Below are 21,930 nucleotides of genomic sequence, written 5' to 3'. Positions count from 1 at the left end.
TGCTTTCATTACAATTTATTGAATCATCCTTCCTTGTCATGTAATGTTAAAACAATTCTAGGAAAATAAGTAATCAAAACCATCTGTTACCATGACAATTAACAGAGCAATGATGCTGCCAAAGTATGAAAATGAGCCGGGCAGCGCCAGGAGCAAGTGACTGATGATGTCCTTACAGAGGCAGCGGCAGAGAGCAGGAAATGTGAAAATTAGAGAGATCACGGTTTTCAGTTATTCTGCTTCCACAAATGATACTTGGGGAAAAAAAGAAAAAAAAAAGCTCACATGACAGACATGGAAATATTGCTCCTACCTATTTCATATCACTGGCTGAGGTCGTCACTGGACTCATAATTCATTATGCATTTTAGACACATTTACTAAGAGTGCTCCCCAAAAGTCATAAGAACCTGTTTTAAAACAGATTATTCTAATTTGACCTTCGTTGGCACCTTACTGTACTGTTACTTTCCCCCCAGATACACATTTTAACATGAAGGCAGCCAAACAGGGAAATTATGCAATGCAAGATCGGAAAAAAAAACATAGCTTGAGAACACCTCAGTAAATTTACTGGATTTGATCAAACAGTCAATTTAATCCAACATTTTGCCTTCAGCAGTGACAAAATGCATTCAGAAAACAGTATAATCAACAAAAACTATTGTTTGGTTTCTCTCCTGGCTGCCGACACTTATTGGAGCAAGTAATTATTCCATCTTGTCCCTTCTCCATCACATTCCTGCCTATAGCTTTCCCATCACTCATCCTATTTTCAAGCTGAAGAGCCCTAGTTTTATTTACTCTCATGTAAGATGAATGCCTTTCCATGTTGCTCATCCTCCTTGTTTCTTTATAGTTTTTCAAATAACTCCATGTTCTCTTCTGGGATAGAATGAGTAGAGCTGTCAGCATTATTCAGTATGTGGGTATGGCATGTACAAAGACATAATGATATTTTCTGTTTTGTTCTTCCTCCTAATGATTCCAAGCATTTAACATGTCTTTTTGAAAAGTGCTGAGCACTACCCACAGTGGTTTCAAAATCTATTTCCAAAGTGATAATAATTAATAGTTCTGTTACAGATAATTAAGATTATTTTCATCCAAGTATATTACTTTGCCCTTTTCAGTACCATGGTCTGTTTTATGCTATGATTTCAAATAGGATGACACAAACTTTGTCACCTCTTTACACATGTCATCAACGACAACTTTGAACAATACACGTCCAAGCAGAGATGGCCTAAGAGCACCCTAGTAAACTTTCTCCCGCATGAATGTCAACAATCAGCTCTACTTTTTGTCTCCTCCTGTCTTCTTACCTCATAAGAAATTAGTTTTGAAAAAGAATTTCATGTTTACAGTAAACATGTTGTAAGTGCATCTGTTGTAAGAGGTTTCTCCAAAGACATAACAGGCTAAGCCTGAAAAACATAGCAGAAAGTTACAAGGTCATTTGCTGAGTAATGACCATTTTTTCTGTTTTCCAGCCTATATATTTCTGTTGAGATCCTCCCCAGCTACAAACCATTAGAACTGCCACCAGGATTTGTAGATTTCACTGCTAGACTTCTCACTTAGTCCAGGTCTTTCTTTGTTCTTTCAATGCACTTTTGTTTGACTTGCTGCTTGAGTATAAACATGAGTTCCTGACAACGTGTGCCTGCATCTCATCTCTTTAACACCAGCCACTTAGACCTGTGCAAAGTGCCAGAGATTGTCCTTACTGTATCCAAAGCTGGAACAGAAACTACAATGGTGTGAGTCAATCAGCGGTGTGCGTATGTGTCTTGTCTTAGCCCACTCCCATCACGTATCTGCGCCGTCGACCTGCCGTGAGTCACTTCTCAGCATGGGTGTGGTATATTCTGCAACCCACTGTAGGGTTATGACTCAACATTAAATTGTAAAGCCACTTCAGCCCAGGCCAAAACAGGTCTTTAAAATATGTCTTTACATGATATAAAGATCACAAGTGGTAGAGGATCCACTACATTCCTTATTCCGGTGGACTTGGTAACACCACAGGAAAAGTAAGATATCTTTTCCTAGAACAAGACAGAGTCCTTGGTTGCAATGCAAAATTAAAAACCACAGCAAGTCAATGCTGTTATAGAAATCTGAGAGGAGTAAGCAATATTCAGAGAGTATGGTTTTTAGAGATAGTCAGAAGTACAACTATCTTCTTTGAGACAAGCCAATCAACCAGGAAAACAGCACTCTATCTTCTTATGAACTCCATATCCAAAGCATGTTCATCATTCTTGGACCAATCATTAGTCTTACTTGGCTGCTTTGTCTTAAGTCAGCAGTTGTTTAGAGGGAGAAAATTATTTTATCAAAATAAAAAGCATAGTGATGGTCTGTAAAACTTTCCAAGAATTTTCCTGTAGAGCCGTGTTTTAAAACATTAATTGTATGGGCTTTAAACTTTACTTTTCCTATAATAACCACAAAAGCCCAAAACAAAAAATAATAATGAAAAACCCCACACTCTTTTTCTCTCTTGCAGCAAGTTGAAAAAGTAACCTAACAAAATATACACATTTCTTTAAATGTAAAAGCAAACATGATGGACCAGTCTCAGAACAAGAGAGACTACAAGTACAAGCACAGTGACTAATGACAGTCTTGGCACTTGAATGAACACTTCTGTTGAGGTAAATGGAGTGATTCACTTACACTGTTACTCACCTGTGTCTGTCCAGGAGAGGAAACTCATTTCAGAAATGGCCTCAGGGCATCAGACGCTTCTTGTTATCTACTAGGTGCCTCAAACAATGGAATACTGCTTCTTCCTAAATTAAACATGCAAATCTTTACCACAGTTGAATAGAAAAGAGAAGGGGTACTTAAAATCTCGATGCAGATCACCAAAGTGACTTGCTCTACCCCTAACTCAAGAGTAAACCTCTGTATGTAATGACAGAAAGGTGCTGTATTAGTGCAGGCTAAAAGACTGGGCCCGTAACATTAGTTATACAGCACACATTATAAAAAGAACTACAGGGTGACCCTAATAATGTGCCTGAGAGTAGTTACTTGAAAATGGTAAGACTGAACTCAAAAAAACCTCCCTAAATATGCACAAAGTCAGAATTAGTAGGGGGTGTATTTTGAGCTTGGGTGATGCTTTTCTACACAAGAGGATGTGAAGTAAAGAGGATGTGCAGTAATGTCTTCAGGGAGCAGAGTATCAAAAAGTGTTTGGAGACAGTTTACAAAAATAAGTATATAAATAGCTGATTGTATTTAGTGTGTTATATAGTGCTCTTTGCTGTAACAGCTGAATGTTTGAGAGAGATGAACATGAACACTTATTATTTTCTCAGATTCCCGGTATCAAAAAATCTCTTGTATACTGCAAGGAAACAGCAGTATATCTCCTGATCTCCAGACAACGTGGTAACAACTGAATCATCCAGTCCCTCTGTCCTCTTGTTTGGTATGCATCATGAAAAAAAAAAAATCACCTCCTCTTCTCCCTTTCCCTCTACACATATGCATACTGACATTTTGGGGGCTTTTTTTTGAAAACCAACTGGCTTTGCATAAAGATGTCAAATAATGGTAGCAGAGATGACAGTTACATTAATATAAAATTACTATTCACATCCACATCAAATACAGCTCTAGGTGTAATATCTTTATCTATTAGTTTCATATAAATTTCCTTGCTAAAGCTCAGGCATTTATAATGACTCATAACAGAAGTACATCAAATCTTTTCCTGAAGGAAATGGAACTGAAATGGAACTGTGGACTGACATTTGTCAGAATACATTTACTTAACATATGAAACCTTGTCATGGCAAAAGTCATTACTTTTTTTTTTTTATTTTGTGAAATGTTAAGACCTCCTGCTGGCCATGCAAGCATGGTTCACAGAAGCTTATAGTTGGCTAAAGGCATAAGAAAACTTTATCACTGAGTTCATGACAGTTAATAATAATTTAATATAACAATCCTGTTTATAGCATTTTTAGGGATAAACCTGTAATTTTGTTAGTCTACTTTCCAGGTTGTCAGCTTAAAAACAGTGCTTAAGATGCACATTCTTCTCCCAGGCAGTTAGCAATAGGACAAGGGGGCATGGGCTTAAACTCTACCAGGGGAAATTTAGGCTGGATATTAGAAAGAAATTCTTTACAGAGAGAGTGGTCAGGCATTGGAATGGCCTGCCCAGGGAGGTGGTGGACTCACCGTCCCTGGAGGTTTTTAAACTGAGACTGGACATGGCACTTAGTGCCATGATCTAGTAAACGGACTAGAGTTGGACCAAGGGTTGGACTCGATGATCTCTGAGGTCTTTTCCAACCCAGTCGATTCTGTGATTCTGTGATTCTGTGATTTGAATCTGATAATCTTCACAATTACACCAAATTTATGCTGTATTTTGAAGTCAAGTACAGAAACACTTTATTAGTTCCTGCATATGAGGAAGTGTAGTTTTAGGGACAAGTTTTTATATAAACTACCTTTTAAGAACTCTTTTATGCTTTCAAGATGCAATGCTAGCTCTAAAATCCAAATGAGGTTCAAATTTGTAACTGATAAAATTTTATTAATTTCACTGGCACTGCAGCTACAAGTCTTTTGATCTTAAATCATTTGATTTCATGCTGTTTGAAACTGCAATACAGAACAATGATCAGACTCAATGCAGCTTCCCACAGAGCACTGTTAATGGTCTCACCTAATGACCTAATAGCCTAGAAGGAATTTCTGTCATGATGTAGATGGTCAAACTGTATGCTGATTTCAAACAGTAGAAAAATATCTACCAGGGAGGTACTATGAGAACATCAAATTAATTTGTACTTTCAAACACACCATATGGTTTGGTTACAAATGATGTGCCAGTTTTCTTCTTCATCCAACAGCTAAGTTTTATGAGTCTTCATTAAGTTTTCATCTGCAAAGTTAATTGTAATTGTGAATCCCAAACTTCTGGGATAAGTCTTACCATTTTTTATTTTTCCTCAGGAAAATTTTGTCCAATCATCTCTGATGTGATGGAGAAGCTTAGAAACACAGTTCAGAAAATTAAGTACAACCATCTTCTTGATTGGTTCATTATTATCCTACATAATTGCGTTACATGTATATAAAACTTGCTTCTCAAGGCATTGTGATGTCATATTTTGAAGCAAATATTACTTGTTTTCTGTCACACAAATAGCAGAAATGAATCTCGCTTCGCTTGTGTTTACCAAAGGAAGCACAAAAGCCGTCTTGCAGACAGACAAGTGTTTTCTTTGTGAACTCTTACAGAAACTTCCCAATGCACTTCCCCTGAATCCAAGTCTTCCTTACATAAGTTTAGACCAGCTTCAACTCCTGTCCGCTATTAGGAGCCAGCACATTAATCCATTTTAAAAAGTTCATCTCCATTTTGAATTTAATGGAAACTTATAAAATAATATTAGATGACATGAAAGTGTGCTTCTGAAGGTCTGCAAATTTGGCAGAAACAATAAGGGACGTGGGGCTGATGATTCCAGAATTTATATATGTATTTCTGCTCTAAAAAACATAAATAACTGTAATTACAGTGCCAACAGGAAATGGAAGGGAATGGGAGGGGTAGCTTTATTTTTATTTAGACAATTAGTTGCATCACAGACTAAGAAAAGTAAGTCAGTGTAGGAGAGGAATGTCCCAGCTCCATAAACAAGGTATGCATGTCCATCAGAGGGAAAAGTACATATGGGCACAGGTACACCATTTGAGATAAAGTACAGAGGAAATACTACCCATCTTCCTCAGGAGCACATTCAGGAGAGGTGGGGCCTTAAAATGGAAATAAAAAACAGAACAGGGACTTATTCTCAGTTATTTCACAGAGTCATATAGCTGGAGCTGTAAATAGACAGTTGACAGAAGTCCTCTGGGTGGAGGAAAACTGGAGAAACAGTATCTAAAATGGAGGCAACTGATCATTAGGTAAATCAGTGGGTCGGTTCTGTCTACTACTAGGGAGACATACAAAGCCAAAGACTCCAGCCAGCCAACTTTCCCTCCTTCCTCCTGTTGAATTATTTCACTTGCCAGGGGAAGCAAAGGAGAAAAGAGATCTGACGGGAAAATGTAGTGAGAGCCTTACCTCTTGTTTCTCCCTAAAAGAGTAGGTTGTGACCTTTTATGCTCTAATTCTTCAGAAGACCTCTCTTTACCTCAGCTGACATTTTCTTCTGAAAGGTGCCCTGACTATGATGCACACTGTTTAAAATGACTGGTGTTGCACTAGGATGCACATCAGCCATGGAAAACTGTTTATCTGCAGGTGCTAGCAAAGTAGGACTGTTGTGAACTGTGTAGAGAGCAATTAATAATCTCCCTCAAAAGTCAGTGGGCATTTAAGAAATCATTGGGTAAAGTGTAGTGGCTAAGATTTTGGGTGGGAGCTGAAAGATCCCTAACTTTCAGTCAGGCTTTTAAGTTGTATTACTTGTGAGTAAATCTTACCTTGGTATTCATCTCACCAGATTTTAGCTACCTGAAAGTAAGGTGTCTATTTTAAGTTAGTTACTTGACTAACTCTCTGTATGTATACATAGTTATGTCTTTATAGTAAAGAAGAGCGATAAAGGCCTCACCTTCCATAAAGCACCACTATAGGGGGAGCTTCAATAAGTAGGTCAGAGATGACAACTGACTTTAAGACAGCTAAAGACACACTGAACAAATAATAGTTCTTCAGTCACAGCTGTAGGCTAAGAGACATAGAAACTACAGTACCAAGGCTGTATTGTTGACCCCATTCTACCAATTAACCAAAGGTTCTCTAACCAAACACACAAATTATCCTCAATAGCAAATAGTCATCAATAAAGACTTGGTACATCAGCTAATTGTTTACTACAGATCAGAATGTTTCCATCACAGAGGCAAACAGGCAATGGAAAGACATGTATCTCACACCAGAAGAAACATGGTCATTTTTTCATTCACTTACTTTCTAAGGAATACACATCCTTCATTTTGTTACTGGGAAACAGAGTTCGTATGTGTTCCCAAGCTAAAAACTGACTGCACAGGCTATTTTTCTCATAGGTCAGATGTGAGGAAACAGAGCCATTTCACTTCCTTCAAATTCTCTATATAAAGAGAAAAGGAAAATGGGACCAGACCTATTGTTCTTACAGTTTCCTGCCTCCTTTTTCACTATGCCTCATTTGAAAAAGCAAAGGTCTGCCACTTTGAATGCATCATCTCTATTTAGTGTATTTGTATATCTAATAATACATGAATGGCTCTCGTAGTACACAGAAAATATCAGAAGAGCCTTTATTGATAAAAAGGTTGTACGTCAAAGGTAGCTGCTGCCTCTGCTTTTCTTTCATATAAAATACAGTAGCTCTTCATTCAAAGTGTTGTCTCTCTTCCAAGAGAATAAGATCAAACCATACAAATAAATAACCTGCCCACAAGACCTCAATGAACTATTTTTGGCGTTTATTTTTCTCAGCTATTTTTCCTATGTCTTCAGTCCTTCAAATGGATGGAGTATGATGATCAAACACAAACAAGAGAAAGGTTTGAGTTATGAAGTACATTTGCCCAGTCTTGGCTACCCTAGTCCCAGGCTTTTTGCCAGCATTGAAACAATTCCCATTGGAATGAACTGGGAAGCGGTACAAGAAGTTTCTGCTCTCTTTCAGTGACAAACTGTAAGTGGAGATCTGGGGAGGCAAGCATGAGCCCAGTGTGCACTCCCAGCGGGCCCCGCTTTGCTGTCCAGTGCTATTTCTTCTCTCTGTACAAGATCCTCTGTAAAGGAATTGCAGGGATCATGCCAGAGGCTTGTCCTCTCTCAGCCTCTCAGCCATTTGTAGGACACCTATGAAAAGAAGCACTACCCAGACATCTCCCTAAGCTGGCCAAGAAGAAACCTACTAGTACAACTCTCTGGGTCAGGAGAGGAAGAGGGGGATGAGACAGCCTGTTACTTTCTAGCACCTGCTCGAGCTAGATCTGGGCTGCCACCTTAGCCACGTAACAGCAGCGCTTGGACTCCTGCAAAGAATCAGCATTGCCTTTAATCACGACCGCTGTTTGATCTGTTGGCAACTACAGAAGAGATACCCATTTGGGACCCAGCCTTTCAACCAGAGCGGTGACTATATATTCTAATCCCTTCTCAATGAAATTATTTTCTCTATAAGAGGGCCACACTGCTCTTAGCCTGAAAGAAAAGGCACATGGGAAGAGTAAAGATGCAAAGAGCTGCTTTTCTTCACCTTTTTTTTCACCCTCCAGTAAAAGAGAGATACGCGCATCATGCACTCAGAGTATTCTCTCGCCTCTGTCACAGACACAAAATGGCAAAGGACTTTGACGGGACGCACACACAGGGGCACACACAAGTTAACAGTTATATGACAAAATGTGTGAATAGCAAAAGATGCAATTGCTTCTCTGTGCGCATAAATTCATTCCATCCTGCCAATTTCTGATATGCTTGTTTCATAATTAATTTAAAGAACTGTAAGATCTGAACCTCTTTCTAGAAGGAACAGGGAGAAATAAAGTACTTGGCAAGGATTCCACTGAAAGTCAGAAAGCTGTAGCACTGTGTAGGCTTAGCCCTAATTCTACCTAATATAGTTCCTCTAAAATGACTGGAACAGAACATGATGTTTCAAAAACAAAGAAATGTAATTTCTTTAGAACATTTGACTATGTGTTAATTAAGTATATTTCCATTCTGCTCAAATAATAGGTTTAGTTCAAATAATATTTATTGATTTTACATTACAGGACCGTCATTAGCATTTGCTAACTGAGTCAAGTTTAGCAGGAAGTTACAATGGTAAGAGCTTTGCTTCAGGAATTATTTATATACTAACAGGAAAACTACATCTTTCTTCTCTGACACATTGAGTCTCTTAATGCAAACAGAAGAAGTTTCAGTTCTATGTATGTTGTATATATCTTACTGTTGGACTCAGAAAAATGGGGTTTCTGTGAATGAGAATAGAAATGCCATGAGAATGCTACCATATTTCAAAACCAATTTCTGCTCTCAAGTACACTAATGTAAATGCAAAGTTGTACTCCTCAATGTGATGGAATTATTCTAGCTTTTACAACAACAGATGTAAGCTGGGGACATGGAGGTGAGGTCCATGACTTCAAGGTAAGTGGGGGTTTGGCTGCAGGGTCAGGGCCAGCTGTGAGCTGGCTGCTGGAGGGGCAGGCACAGCCGGGGCCCACCTCACCCCATGGGAGCTGCCTTCAGCTGAAGCTCTGCCGTGGGGACCAGCCAGAGCTGCAGCCCCACTGCACCGCAGCCCTGCCTGCCCCTGGCCATGGGCCACTGGTGCAGACCTGCCAGCCCTACCCTGTGCCCTGGAAGGGGTGATGGGATGGCAGTTTAGTTGGCAAAGTGTCATTATGCTCAGCTCTAGGCTTCCCTTGCTAATCTCTGACAATAAATGTGGATAAAGAGATGTAATTGGAAATAGATCTTAAAAATAAATCAAGATGTTTGGAAGAAAAAAAAAAAGATAAGACACAACAGGAAAAAATAACATAAAAGTGTAAAGAAATGAGAGTCTGTAAAACATAGTAAAGAAAAGCTATACATAGAGAGAGGCCTTTAATTATTAGGCTCCTTACAGCCACCACAGATGGAGCGTACAGTGTTCTTAATATCCCTTCTATGCAGAATCACAGAATGTTAGGGATTAGAAGAGATCTCAAAAGATCACCTAGTCCAATGCCCCTGCCAGAGCAGACACACTTAGATGAGGTTACACAGAAAGGTGTCCAGGCGGGTTTTTAATGTCTCCAGAGAAGGAGACTCCACAACCTCCCTGGGCAGCCTATACCTGACTCAAACATCAGAGAAATGCCATTATAACAGTGTTGTTTTTAACAAAAGCAGCAGATTTGAAAGCATGTTGGGGTGTTTTTGATGTAGAGGACTTCAAGAACAAGAAATAAACTAGATTATTGCTATCTTAAATATAAGACACAGAGGGAGTTTTGCATTTTATTTATCTTCACATATCAGGAGCAACCTACATCACCATGGAGAAAAAGGAAGCAATTAAAATCCCTGGGAAACTGATCTTAATGAAAAACAGCTAAAAGAACAGGCTGAGTCAAATTCTGACCAAGAGGCAGAATTACCCCAGTGAAATAAAGTGGAGAATCCAGAATAGACAAGGTACCAAACCACAAGGAAAAGGTGAGTTGGAGTACAAATTTCAAGACTGTCAATATTCTGGAGGATTGTATTGCTAATGTGAAGAAGAAATATAGAAATAAAGGTTAAAGGATGAAATTAAAATCCTTGAGTAACTGATTATAACTTAAAACTGTTAAGGAAAAAATAGTATGATGGAAAATAAAATCTAAGTTAAATGGAAAAGGAGAGATATATTTATACACACAGATAAAAGCAGAGAATAGGAAAGGGTAGGAAGGGTCAGAATGTGTGTAATATGGGAAACAGAGATGTGAAATCTTGCTTTCAGCACTTCCTCCCACATCGTAACCAATTTCTGACAAATTCAGTAATCTGCCAGAAATTTCCTGAAGTGGCCATTAATGACGCTCCCAGATGGAGATCATTATTCAATGGAGTAATGATCCATGAGGAAGGGATAACATCCTCTTCCACCAGCAAGTTACAGTGCACTTCCACACGCAGGGAGCAAGAGGAAAGAGTAAGAAGCGCAAGAACAATGAGAACTGCTCAAGAATCCAGGGAGACGGAAGCCAACTAAATAAAGGTAGTGAAGGAGGTATAAGACTGTTTTCAGACCAGACGGGTCTTCAGTAATGTAAATTTTAGAGCTTCAAAACAAAGATACATATTGAGTACGGCGATTAGAAATGATGCACACCAGGATGCAGACAGAGATGCACGCATAGGCAGAGATCTTGTTCAGGAAGGAGTGCCAAGCAGAGCAGCGAGCTAAGCTAGGCTGAGCCCTTCTTTATTAGTCAGTGACAATTTATAGGATTTACAGATATGGACCTGCACTAAGATGTTACACAAGATGGTTTGCCAATAATTGTTATTAAAAACACACCACACTGATGTTATCTTTGTTTCAGTTATGTTCCCACTCATTCACAGACCAGGGCCAAGGACATTCACACATCATACATATGGGGGCAGTTTTCTGACTTGAGATATCATTCTCACTGGCCTGGGCTATCACTTCTTACACTCATAAAAACCATACTTCTGTATAATCTGCCCAAGGCCCGTTAGCTGGAACTGCTGTTCCCACAATTGAGTGCCTACAAAGGTAACACAAATAATTAAGAAAAAGTGATTTTAATATAACCTTATCATACTTCAAGGCAGTTATTATCAATACATAAATAACTTTATAAAGAATAATACATATGTTAGTGCCAAAAAGTACCAAGAAAAGTTAAACTATCTTACTCCTCCTCACACTACAAAATTATAGAGAATATATTTATAAAGGAGGATGTAGACACTGTCATAAATAATCTGTAAATAAATACAGCAGCAAGACCAGATGGCTTTATAGTTAAATGTCAAAAAGATCTAAAAGGAGTTTTAATTTCTATAAGAGACTTGATAGTACCATGCAAGCAGGAGGCATCCTCTCCTTTTGGAAGGAACAAGGATAGTTTTAAGATCCAAAGAGAGGTGGGATTTGACCAGCTGCTTGGGCTTTTGAGGTCCTGAGGTAAATATGAGAAGTCACTCTCCCTTCAGTTAATTCTGTAAAGGAATTCCTCCCTGGAACCTACCAAACATATACAGCTGTGCTGGGGTGATGGTAGCTGTACCTCACTTTTTGAGATGCTGAAATGAAATTTCATTTAGCAATCTGCCAAAATCATAAAAGATTAAAGGTTTCTCATTTCCAGTATCTTCTACTTCGATTTTTTTAATCAAAGAAGTTTTCCTTTAGAGGCTTCCATTTTACTGCTTACTCCTTTCAATCAATTGACATATTTTTTAAAATATGTGCAACTTTTACAAGAACCATGATAGATATATACAAATTAAAAGCTTAAAGGAGACAGGGCATAAAACAGAGCAGGCACAATGGTGAACGACATGGGAAAGGTACTATTCATTCTCCGTTGAGGAAATTTGCACAGAGAAATATTATTAAATACTCCACAGGTAGCACATGTCTCCAGCCAGGATCCCACGCATATTTCCCTGGTGACACAACACACCAGGAAGGCTGCTGAGAAAGAAGCTATTATTTCCCCTTACGGGACGTGCCTGCACAGAGGTACAGGAGGGACCAGAATGACCACATTGTGGTGAGTAACAACACTGCTTTAGATCCACCGTTTGCTTGCTGAATGCTCCTTGCTTCTTTTACAGAAGGAGAAAAAACAATACCTCCCTCGTTGTTACTGTCTGCTACGTAGCTCTGTGTGCAAAGGACTTTTTCATCTACCATGGAAAATCTCATAGCCTTACATGTGGGATGCCCTTTTGATGGAGAAACAATCCCAGAGGGACTGGTAGAACAGAGAGTAGGTTCTTTGAAGCACAGATGCCATTTTGTAGAAGGTAAAATCAGCAGCAGGTGAAACCTGATCATATGACGAAACTGCAAGAATATAAACATCAAGGTTGGAAAGAGGTTGTAAACACAGAACATACATGTAAGTGTTAACACCATTCTCAAAATATTCTGCTGTCTGGGAATAAAGTACCTTACCGCCAAAGGTATCTTCTTTTTGGAAAAGATCAAGCAGTAACAATAAACCAGCTCTGAAGTCTGAAACAGTAGGTTTTTTTAAGCACCTCCCATTCATTTCTAGCCTTAATCTACTTGTCTTTCCACTAAAGAATCAGGATAGAACAAGTTCCCATAACTCCTGATGAGCTGCAAGCAAAGGAGTATATTGGCAGGCATTGTAAAACCTGTTCCACAGCACTATGTATGCGGAAGAATTCAGAAAGGCAATGACAAATAACCTCAGGGCCATTTTTCTAAACTTGGGCAAACCAGGTGCAAGACAGAAAGTGGACCCAAACACATACTTTATAAGGCTGAATATTATTTGAAGGTGTTTTAATAAATAAAAATATGATCATATAACTTACTTTAATGCAAATAATGTCGTACATGAGACCCACTAACTGTAATAAGAACTCAAAGATTCAGAGGCCCAGCAAAAGTAGGTAGACCCTAGACATAGCACTCCCACGACACTTGATGAAGACTAGACCCTGCATATGTGTATGAGTTGTATTTATTTTTAGAAAGTAGTCTCAGCATGTGTAACAATTAGTTTGAAGTTGCATGAAGTTGTAAAAGTATTCCTTTTCTTAAAAAAAAAATGTTTTATTGATGGATAATTTGGCTCTAAGAGTTGTTATGGGCAGCAAAATAACCTTGCACTTCCTTCCATCTGGGTCATTAGATTTGGCTTTCCTATGATGGTAATTTTCTCTGACTTTGATCTTTTAAAGGGATGATTGCTTTGGTATCAATATATGTCATCTAATAGCTGCTTCACAGGAAATAAAATACAGTAAAATTAGGTACCACGTGGAGAATGGCTTAACTCTTAGCTGTGAATTCTAAGAAGATACATTAAGGAAAGAGATTAAAAGGTATGATACCTAAAAAGCCAAGAAAAGTTCCTCTTCTTGCTATGTTTAAATCATAATTCAAGGCAGTTAAATCAGGCTTTACATGTACCAAAGGCCAAATCTGCTATATCATAAATGTGTCACTAATGATACATTTTGGTGCGTATTTTGCCATAAACCTTATTCTTTGCATATCTACTGTAAGCTCTGGGAAATGCTGGGATACAGATCTTTCCAAACAAACAAACAAAAACCACCCTAAAAATAGAAATATGGTTTCATTGTTTGGGTCAGTTGCACTTAAAATGCGAATACACAGAAGGCAATATATCTTACAAACATGCAGGAATACTGTTTTTCTCAGTTCACCCTGTAGCAAACAGCATATTCTCCAGCCAAACAAAACAAATCCTCATAAAGAATCCACTGAAAATATTTTTTTTTAGTCTCAGTAGATGCTAGGTGTAGCTTGATGGGAATAGGTAATGTTCTGAGCAGCAGATCCCTCCTTGTCCTGGAGGTTTGCAAGGGGCTGATGGGGAGGAAGGGATACCCCACAGCCAAACACAGACACATTGTACTGGGTCTCTCTGGGGCAAAGATAGTTTCCCCACATGTAAGTCTTGGAATTAGAAATTTATTTGCTACATGTCATGCCATTCTTATTCTTTCTGTTCAGTCTTTTAACTAGCACAAAGCTAGAAGGTAAGTTTATGGTACAAGAGTTGGAAAAGAGACTCAACAACCTGTTTTCCAAAATAGTGACCTGAACAGCTTCAGAGTGGTGCTACACACAGTGAAAAGGCCGGCATATTCCCCCAAATCATTCAACCCTCCAGTAAGCACTGACATGACATTTTCACATTACACATCATGGTTTTAGTGAAATAAACAACTATTAAACTTACTTCAGAATTGTTTGGCATCTAGACATGTGGTAATAGTCCATTCTAGAGAACCTCCTCCCTGTATTATTCTTTCTGTCTTGCACAAACTGTTGCAGCCAAGTGATCCCCATTAATGTCAAAAGAGTGCTCTCACTGCAAAAGTACAAAGAATAAAATAGCAACTAAATTAAAATAATAAGAGGTTCAGATTACTTTCAGACATAAAACTAAATTATCTTGACAATAAAAGTTTTTTGGGATCCTTACACTAAGTTATGAAGAACTTTATAGCTACAGATAGATAAATACATTAATCTTTCAAACTCCAGTGCCCAAACTAGCATACAATCACTGAATGTGTAAGAAGCAAAGGCACTTGACCCCAATCATCTGCTAATAAGTGATTTTAAAACGTCTTCTACAAATAGCTCTGTATAATTAATAGAATTGCAGTATGCAATTTTGCTGTGGAGCGAAGGTTACATTAGTTTCACTTGCAGAGATGCTGACGTGACAATAGCTCCAATTAAGTGACCTATGATGCTAAGTTGGCTTTATCTAAGTCTACAATCATAACTAGATACAATATATATAAAAGTTAATTATTTCTTCAATATAGCCTATTTTGAGGAATTTTAACTAACAGAAATGTGATCAACCTGTGTAATTTCATCATTAATATAATTTTGGGTGCAAAAGCTTGATAATGGTACATTTCTGGGAAGTTCCTTTTGTCTGTTATTTTAACTATAAGCTAACATATTAGTGGTTTTCAGGAACTTTAGTTAGCAGCAAAAGGTTATACCATTTCAAATGGCAAGGAAGACGAATCTCTGCTTTAAGTTCAGAACACAACTATCTTAGAGGCAAAAAGGATGAGGTGCTTAAGGGAAGTTGAGCAGTTGGCAACAGCAATCTGGAAAAACTGGAAGAGTTGTGACGGTGAAGTGGGAAAAGGGAAGAAGGAAAAATTAAAAATGAGAGGATTCCTCTGAGTGTGAAGTACCGGGCTGCCACCTCAGTGGGACTTAAATCAGGTAGTAAAACGGGTCTAGCAGGAGAACATGGCATTCTGTATAGGCCCTTTATTCTGTCAAGGGTGTTAGACTCCCTCCAGAAGCCAAAGAAGCTTGGAGATAACTAACTTTCCTAGTGCACTGCAGCTCGACCATGGACGGGTCCAGGGAAACACACGGAATCCAGGAAAACACATCGAAGAGAGACTTGTGGAGCAAGAGCTCTGGCTGAAGAAATAAGCAAGCTCTTGCCTTTTCTTTCTTGCAAGACTGATGTACGGTGTTACTATTCAGGCCACTTCTGGTTTTGCCTTACGTGTTGTTGCTACATAAGGTATGGACAGCGTGAAGCCCCGGCGTGCTGAGAAGGGCGGCCATCCACAGCAGGGCCCGTCTAGCAGATGCCTGAGCGCCCACGGGCCGGGCCGCGGCGCATCCCCGCGTCACCTAGCGAGGCGCTCCCTGGGGGCCGGTGCAGCGGGGGCTGCGCGCAGCCACGGCCAAGCCAGGCAGCAGGACACCAGCGGCGCTGTCTCGGGGAAAGCGCGGTTCCCCCGCGGGCAGCCCAGCGCAGCAGGCCCGGCACCCCGCGGAGAGCGCAAGGGCTTCCCGAGGGGAGCGCTCAGCGCGGAGCCGCCGCCACCCGGCCCGGCCCGGGCTGTTTCCTCACACCGCCACACCCATAGGGGGCGCTGCCGCCCACGGTCGCACCGCACATCCGGGTTCCAGGAAGAGGGCGGTGCACCCAAGCCGCTATCACAGCCCCTCCCTCGGGGGCGCTGCCGATGGCGTCGGCACCGTGACGCGCGGAGGGGGCGGGCCCGCAGGCGGCGGGGAACGCTGTTGGCCCTTTTCCCCGGTAACCCCGCCCCGCTTAGGCCTGGCGCTTCCGCCGCCGCTCTCGCGGAGGGGGCGGCTCCCCGCGGCGGTGGGCGCTCTCTCCCCCGCCTCCCTCTGCGGGGCGCGCGCTCGCCGCACGGCGGGCGCAGGCGCGGAGGCAGGCGCGCAGGCGCGCCGCCGTGTGGGCGGGAAGGCGGGGCGGGTGGGCGGTTGGTGGGGGAAGGTGTGAGCGGGCGCTCGCGCGCGGCGTCTCCGTCCCGCCGCCACCCCCGGGACGGGCCGGACCGGACCCGGCGGCGCGAGGCAGCCCCGCGCGCTCTCCGCCGCGCCCCCCGCCGGCCCGGCCGCCGCCGTTGGATGCGGGGCGGCGGCAGCAGCAGCAGCGCCGCGCGGAGCCGGGGCGTAAGATGGAGGGCCTGACGCTGAGCGAGGCGGAGCAGCGCTACTACTGCGACCTCTTCTCCTACTGCGACACCGAGAGCACCAAGAAGGTGGCGTCCAACGGGCGGGTCCTGGAGCTCTTCCGCGCCGCGCAGCTGCCCAACGACGTGGTCATGCAGGTAGCTGCTGCGGACCCCCGGGGGGCGGCGGGCCTGGGCACCGCCCCGCCGTTAGTGCCCGCGGGGACACAGCCCCTCCCCTCTGCCGCGCCCGGCTCGGCCCTCGCCCCCTTGCCCGCCCGGCAGCCCCGTGGCGGGGTCGTCCAGCCGGCGGTGGCGGGCCCGGGCGGGGAGGCCGGAGCGGAACCCGCCTGGAGGCTCGGGAGCTATTGTCCGAACCAGAGCCGGCCACCTGAGCCCCGGCGGGAGGGGGAGGCTGAGTCTCTCCGGCGGGGGTGCTGCGCTGAGCGTGTCTGTAAGCAGCCCCCTGCTTATGGACTTGTGGGGCCTCCGACTAGAAGACGAGAAAGGGGCTGTTGATCATGTCTGCTGGCGATGCCCAGCAACTGGTAAGAAAGTGTCTGGTTTGCTTCATGTCGGCAGAGGCCACCCAAAGGATGAGAACCCAGAGCGTTTTGGGGATGTGAGGGAGGTTGGTGATGAAGAGCAACACAGAAGGAGGTCTGGGTTTGTATTGTTGGACGCTACTGATGCTAATCCCGTTCACTGAAGCCATGCAGTCCTTTCTGGACATCAGTTCCTGGCAGGTATTAACTTACCTGTCTGTAGTTGCCAAAACATTCTTAACACTGTATTTTTCATTGTTAGAAATTACAGTGGCCCTTACCTGCAACATGTATGTGCACAGTTTGAGCACATACTTCCTTGTCTAGGTTACTTCTAAAAGGTGTAGTAATATTGCAGAGTTACGTATGTAGAAAAGGGAAAGTCTGCTCTGATTAGTCTTGTGTAATTATTTGTGGAAAGTATTCCCAGTGAACCATTCTTACGAAGAACTATTTGTAATAATTTGCTGCTTCTGCAGTTCCCTCTCTCATTGTTCAGTGCTTTAAAGTTTATGTAGTGTTTTGAGCTGCTCTGGGTAAAACTAAAAAGCCATGCTGCCTTTTATGCAGTTTCATCCTCAGCCCTTTTAGCCAAGCATTGAACTTACTGTAGCTGGAAATACAGTATGTGAATTTCAGCATTCTGCAATTCAGTACCAGATTTCAGGAGAATACTTATGCTTAACTAAGGTTACTGTTGATGTGCTTTGGCTTGTAAGAGCAACCTGGTTAGTTAAAATGAGTTTAAGATGCAAAAGAAGTGGAAGAGAGCTGAATAAGAAATGTTTCTTACTGGTAAAACTAGTAATCTCATATTTGATGACTTGCTAGACTGGAGTTAATGGTAAGAGTTTGCATGCTCAGTAATACGAGCAAGGTTTCTGAAGGGCCACCCACTGCTGTTTTTTGTGTGTGGCCAGCTGATTTCAGAAAAATCATCCCAGGAAGGTCAGTGTTTACATGTGTGTTGCATTTAAAAATTTATTTGCCATAAAATTTGTCTTGATCAAGTAGGCTAGTGCTAGAGATTTTGTTTTATGCAGTGATTTGGTGCAAGAACTTGGAAAGGCATGGAAGTACTTGGAATTTTCAATACAAGTGGCCATAGATTATATCCCTATCTGTTGCAGAGGAGGTCACATATTTTCTTGCAAAGTATATTGTATCTGAAGAAGAGAAGCTGCTCAGGCATCATTCTCTGGGTTCTAAATAAATTGACTCAAGAATCAGACCTGGCTTATCACTGTAGTGATCTCAAGGAAAACCTTGTGCTTAAAACGGCAGACGAGATATTAGATTGCCTGAGGAATGAGACAGTAAATAGTATGAAGAAAGTAAAAATGTCCTTAGCAGTTTGACCCATTACATACCTCGTGCAATCCCTGTCTGTCACGTATGAAGTACCTTGTACTTGTGAAGGAGAGAATCTAGCTGTCTTGTTATTTTATGTTCTTCTTGAAGTATGGCTGTACCTCAGGTTAACACAGGCAGGAATACATTGGATGGAGGTTCTTCCAAGGGAAATTGCATTTAATGCTTCAGAAGCTGTGACTGTAACTAAAATGCCAAGATGATATAGCTTAAGAAATAAGGAAGCCCTGTGAAGGAGAGGGAATTTTCTTTTGACCATGTGGTGCTGTGTTCTTACCTGCTCATTTGAAGGACCTGGTGCTTCTTGGGAAAGGAATTTGATTTAGTTACCCCAGTCTTGTATAATCCTGGAATGCAATTGTAGTGCTAATCACATGAATGCGAAGTACCTTCCTAGGTGTGCAAAACATAGTGCAAAATAACCACTCTTCAAACTCACGCGGCCCAAGTAGTCCTGAGGAACTACCTCAGAGTTTTTCCTCTTTAGTAGTACAGGTCTGTAGACACCTTTGAATAATTTGGAATTGGTTATGTTGGAAATGAAAATGTGCGACAGTCGCATTTTCAGACCCATAGCTTGTTTTACTTGAAAATCTGTTGTTTAAAGGCTGGATATATATGCAACCTTTCTTGCAAAGAGTTAGGTTTATGTGACATACCTGTCTTGCAGCAGGAAGAGTTAATACATGTGGCTAATTGTCCCTAGTAATTGTAATTTCTGCCTCTAAAGGACCCTGTCAGCTGCCTATTAAATGTGAATAAAAAAGCAACAAAGCACTGGAAAAGCTCTATGTCCACTTACTACACATCTACAGAAGGGCAGCCTTATTAGCAGAACAAGAATACCACACCAAAGGTGTTAGAACCCTAACTGCACATATGAGAACACCAGCCTTTATTATCCCATAGTTCTGCCTTTTTGTGCACGTCCTTGAAATTCACGTTAAGGTAGATGATTTGCATAAAACAATGAATAAAAGTGTGTTGGTGTAACAAGTCCAGCTACTTCACGACGGTTACTGGAGTCTTTACGTTTTTCTCAGGGTGTGGTTTCACGTTGCAGCTGAACCAATCTAATGGTGAGTTGTCACTGAAGAAGGTGGTTCAGTCGTCCCCTTTCCCCCAACTATGTGCTCCTGCTGCTGCTTCTCCTTGTAAAGGCACTAATGCCTGCCTGATGCTGTTGTATGCTGACATCAGAGGCTATGCAGACAGAAAAATAATGATGTTGTTGTTGATCTTAACTCTGTATCAGCTAACAGTGGGATTGAATGAATGTCGGTGCTGGCACAAGGGAGGAAGTGGGTAAACCATTTGCCAATGGAGGGGAGGAGAACTTTCCTCTTTCTAGAGCAATTGGGTATTTCAGGTGTGACCTAGTACAGGTTTCATGGTAACTTAAACCACTAGAAGCCGGAACTGCCTTAATGCTGATGCTGACATTCATTTGAACAGACACTGAGCAGGTTCAGGGAGCTTGTTCAGCCAAAAGTTGGGGCTTTTTGTCAAGTTATTTTTCACTTGACTCAGCTGCCTGAGCTCACAGCTTAGTCTTGTGTGCATCGGTGTTTGTATTATCAAGTAGTATGATACGACACAAATGCTGAGGAGCTGCTATCCACCATGTATATGTATTTCAGAAGTTTCATATATTTATTTCAGAACTTTGATCAAGTTCTGGCCTGGTCCTGTAGACCAAATGTTGCCTGGGATTCATTAGGTGCACTCCTAGGGTGTATCTTCAAGGTTAGCTTCACACAAAAGAAATTTAGTTGCCTGTTGTGGAATGGTTGCACAGTATGAACCGGAGCAGTGAGGGTGATCAGGATTTGTCTTCAAAAGCACATTTCACATCTGACCTAAAATGCTAATGGAGGTGTGCTGTTTAAATCAGTTCTTGGTGCTTCTCTACTGGTGGTGAAGTCACTTGCAAAAGCTACAGTCAGCCAAAAAATGTGTTGTGAAGTTCATTACTTGTGCGTGGGATTAATATAATAGCCGTCTCATTTGCTCAATTTGCAGAATTCTTATCTATATTATTTAATCACAGAAAGTTTATGAACTTGCACTTTTTTCTTTGAGTGTGAATCACAGAAACATCACAAGAGAAGAAGCAAAATCGGTTGTGTGTATGATACTCATCTGAAATTAATGAGTCAAGGCATCTTGCTTTAAAGTGCAACATTACTGTAAAACAACAAATATAGGAGTATTTGTATGTACTTTTTCTAAAATGAATAAATTGTCATCTTCAGTGTTGGCGATGTCCAGCAATGTTACATGTCTTCTAATTTAGTGTTAGAAAGTATTTGAAATTATTGATGCAATTATTCCCAGTTTCTTCAATTACAATATGCTAGTATCAGCCCATTAAAAACCCAGTGTAAAGCCTATTTTTGTTATTGTTAGCCAGAGTCTTTACAGACAGGTTAGTTTTTATTGTTCTTGTGTTGCTGATGGAAAAAAATACTGGCTCTGTTGTTTACATGAGCTCTCTGTCAGTTTTTGCCTTTGCATCAAAAGTTGTAAGAAAGTGCAGACCTGTGATGCAGCTGCTTCGTTGTGAAGTCCAGACTCTTATTGTAAAGCCTCATTCATCATCTACAATTTCTGTGGTGTGCAGAAAACAGCAAGGTGCAGGCATGTGCTGTCTTCTCTTGTTCTTGGGGTGATAGCTTTTGGCAGACATAGGGAAAACATAGAATGGTGGTTTCACAGAACCACAGGATGGTTGGGGTTGAAAGGGCTGTCTGGAGGCCATCTAGTCCAACCCACCTGCTAAAGCAGGTTCACCAGAGCAGATCGTGCAGAAATGTGTCCAGGTGGGTTTTGAATGCCTCCAGAGGAGGAGACTCCACAGCCTCTCTGGGCAGCCTGTTCCAGTGCTCTGGCACCCTCAAAGTAAAGAAATTTTTCTTTGTATTCAGATGGAACCTCCTGTGCTTCATTCTGTGCCCATTACCCCTCATCCTGTTGTTGGGCACCACTGAAAGGAGTCTGGTCTCATCCTCTTGACACCCACCCTAGAGATATTTATAAACATTGAGGAGATCCCCTCTCAGCCTTCTCTTCTCCAGGCTGAACAGACCCAGCTCTCTCAGTCTCTCCTCATAAGAAAGGTACTCTAGGCCCTTCATAATCTTTGTGCCCTCTGCTGGACTCCTTCCAGTAATTCCTTGTTCTTCTTAAACTGGGGAGCCCAGAACTGGATGCAGTACTCCAGATGCAGCCTCACCCTCAGATGCCAGATGTGGCATGTGATGCAATTATAATTGGAATTATAAGACATAGGCAGAAAGTGTC

The 21,930-nt window shown here is 41.6% G+C and overlaps 1 protein-coding gene and 1 long non-coding RNA gene across 17 annotated transcripts in view; one reads left to right on the top strand and one right to left on the bottom strand.

The window, feature by feature from the left end:
* On the bottom strand, positions 1-16,316 carry LOC110363935 (uncharacterized). 3 transcript variants are annotated; one of them, XR_010471398.1, is made up of 6 exons: positions 15,600-16,316; positions 14,476-14,607; positions 12,443-12,575; positions 2,698-2,801; positions 1,326-1,427; positions 1-254 (listed from the first exon to the last, which is right to left on the bottom strand). It is a non-coding gene; the product is annotated as an uncharacterized LOC110363935 (long non-coding RNA). The 3 variants fall into 3 exon arrangements; XR_010471399.1 differs by lacking the exon at positions 1,326-1,427 and having other exon boundaries at positions 15,600-16,313; XR_002422344.2 differs by lacking the exons at positions 1-254; positions 1,326-1,427; positions 2,698-2,801 and having other exon boundaries at positions 11,287-12,575; positions 15,600-16,309.
* Positions 16,317-16,486: 170 nt separating this feature from the next.
* Positions 16,487-21,930, top strand: part of REPS1 (RALBP1 associated Eps domain containing 1) — a 66,592-nt gene continuing 61,148 nt past the window's right edge. For 3 of the 14 annotated variants that reach the window (XM_065057173.1, XM_065057179.1, XM_065057180.1), the window contains exon 1: positions 16,491-16,870. In XM_065057173.1, coding sequence (XP_064913245.1) covers positions 16,718-16,870 — 153 coding nt within the window. In that variant the 5' untranslated portion in view covers positions 16,491-16,717. Of the gene's footprint in view, positions 16,871-21,930 lie in introns of all 14 variants that reach the window. The other 11 variants (XM_065057175.1, XM_065057177.1, XM_065057172.1 and 8 more) reach the window with 7 other exon arrangements.

The sequence above is a fragment of the Columba livia genome, chromosome 3 (genome assembly GCF_036013475.1).
Source record: "Columba livia isolate bColLiv1 breed racing homer chromosome 3, bColLiv1.pat.W.v2, whole genome shotgun sequence".
In the NCBI taxonomy this organism is placed as follows: domain Eukaryota; kingdom Metazoa; phylum Chordata; class Aves; order Columbiformes; family Columbidae; genus Columba; species Columba livia.
Note: the sequence above shows the minus strand (reverse complement) of the source record. Positions and strands in the feature narration are given on the sequence as shown.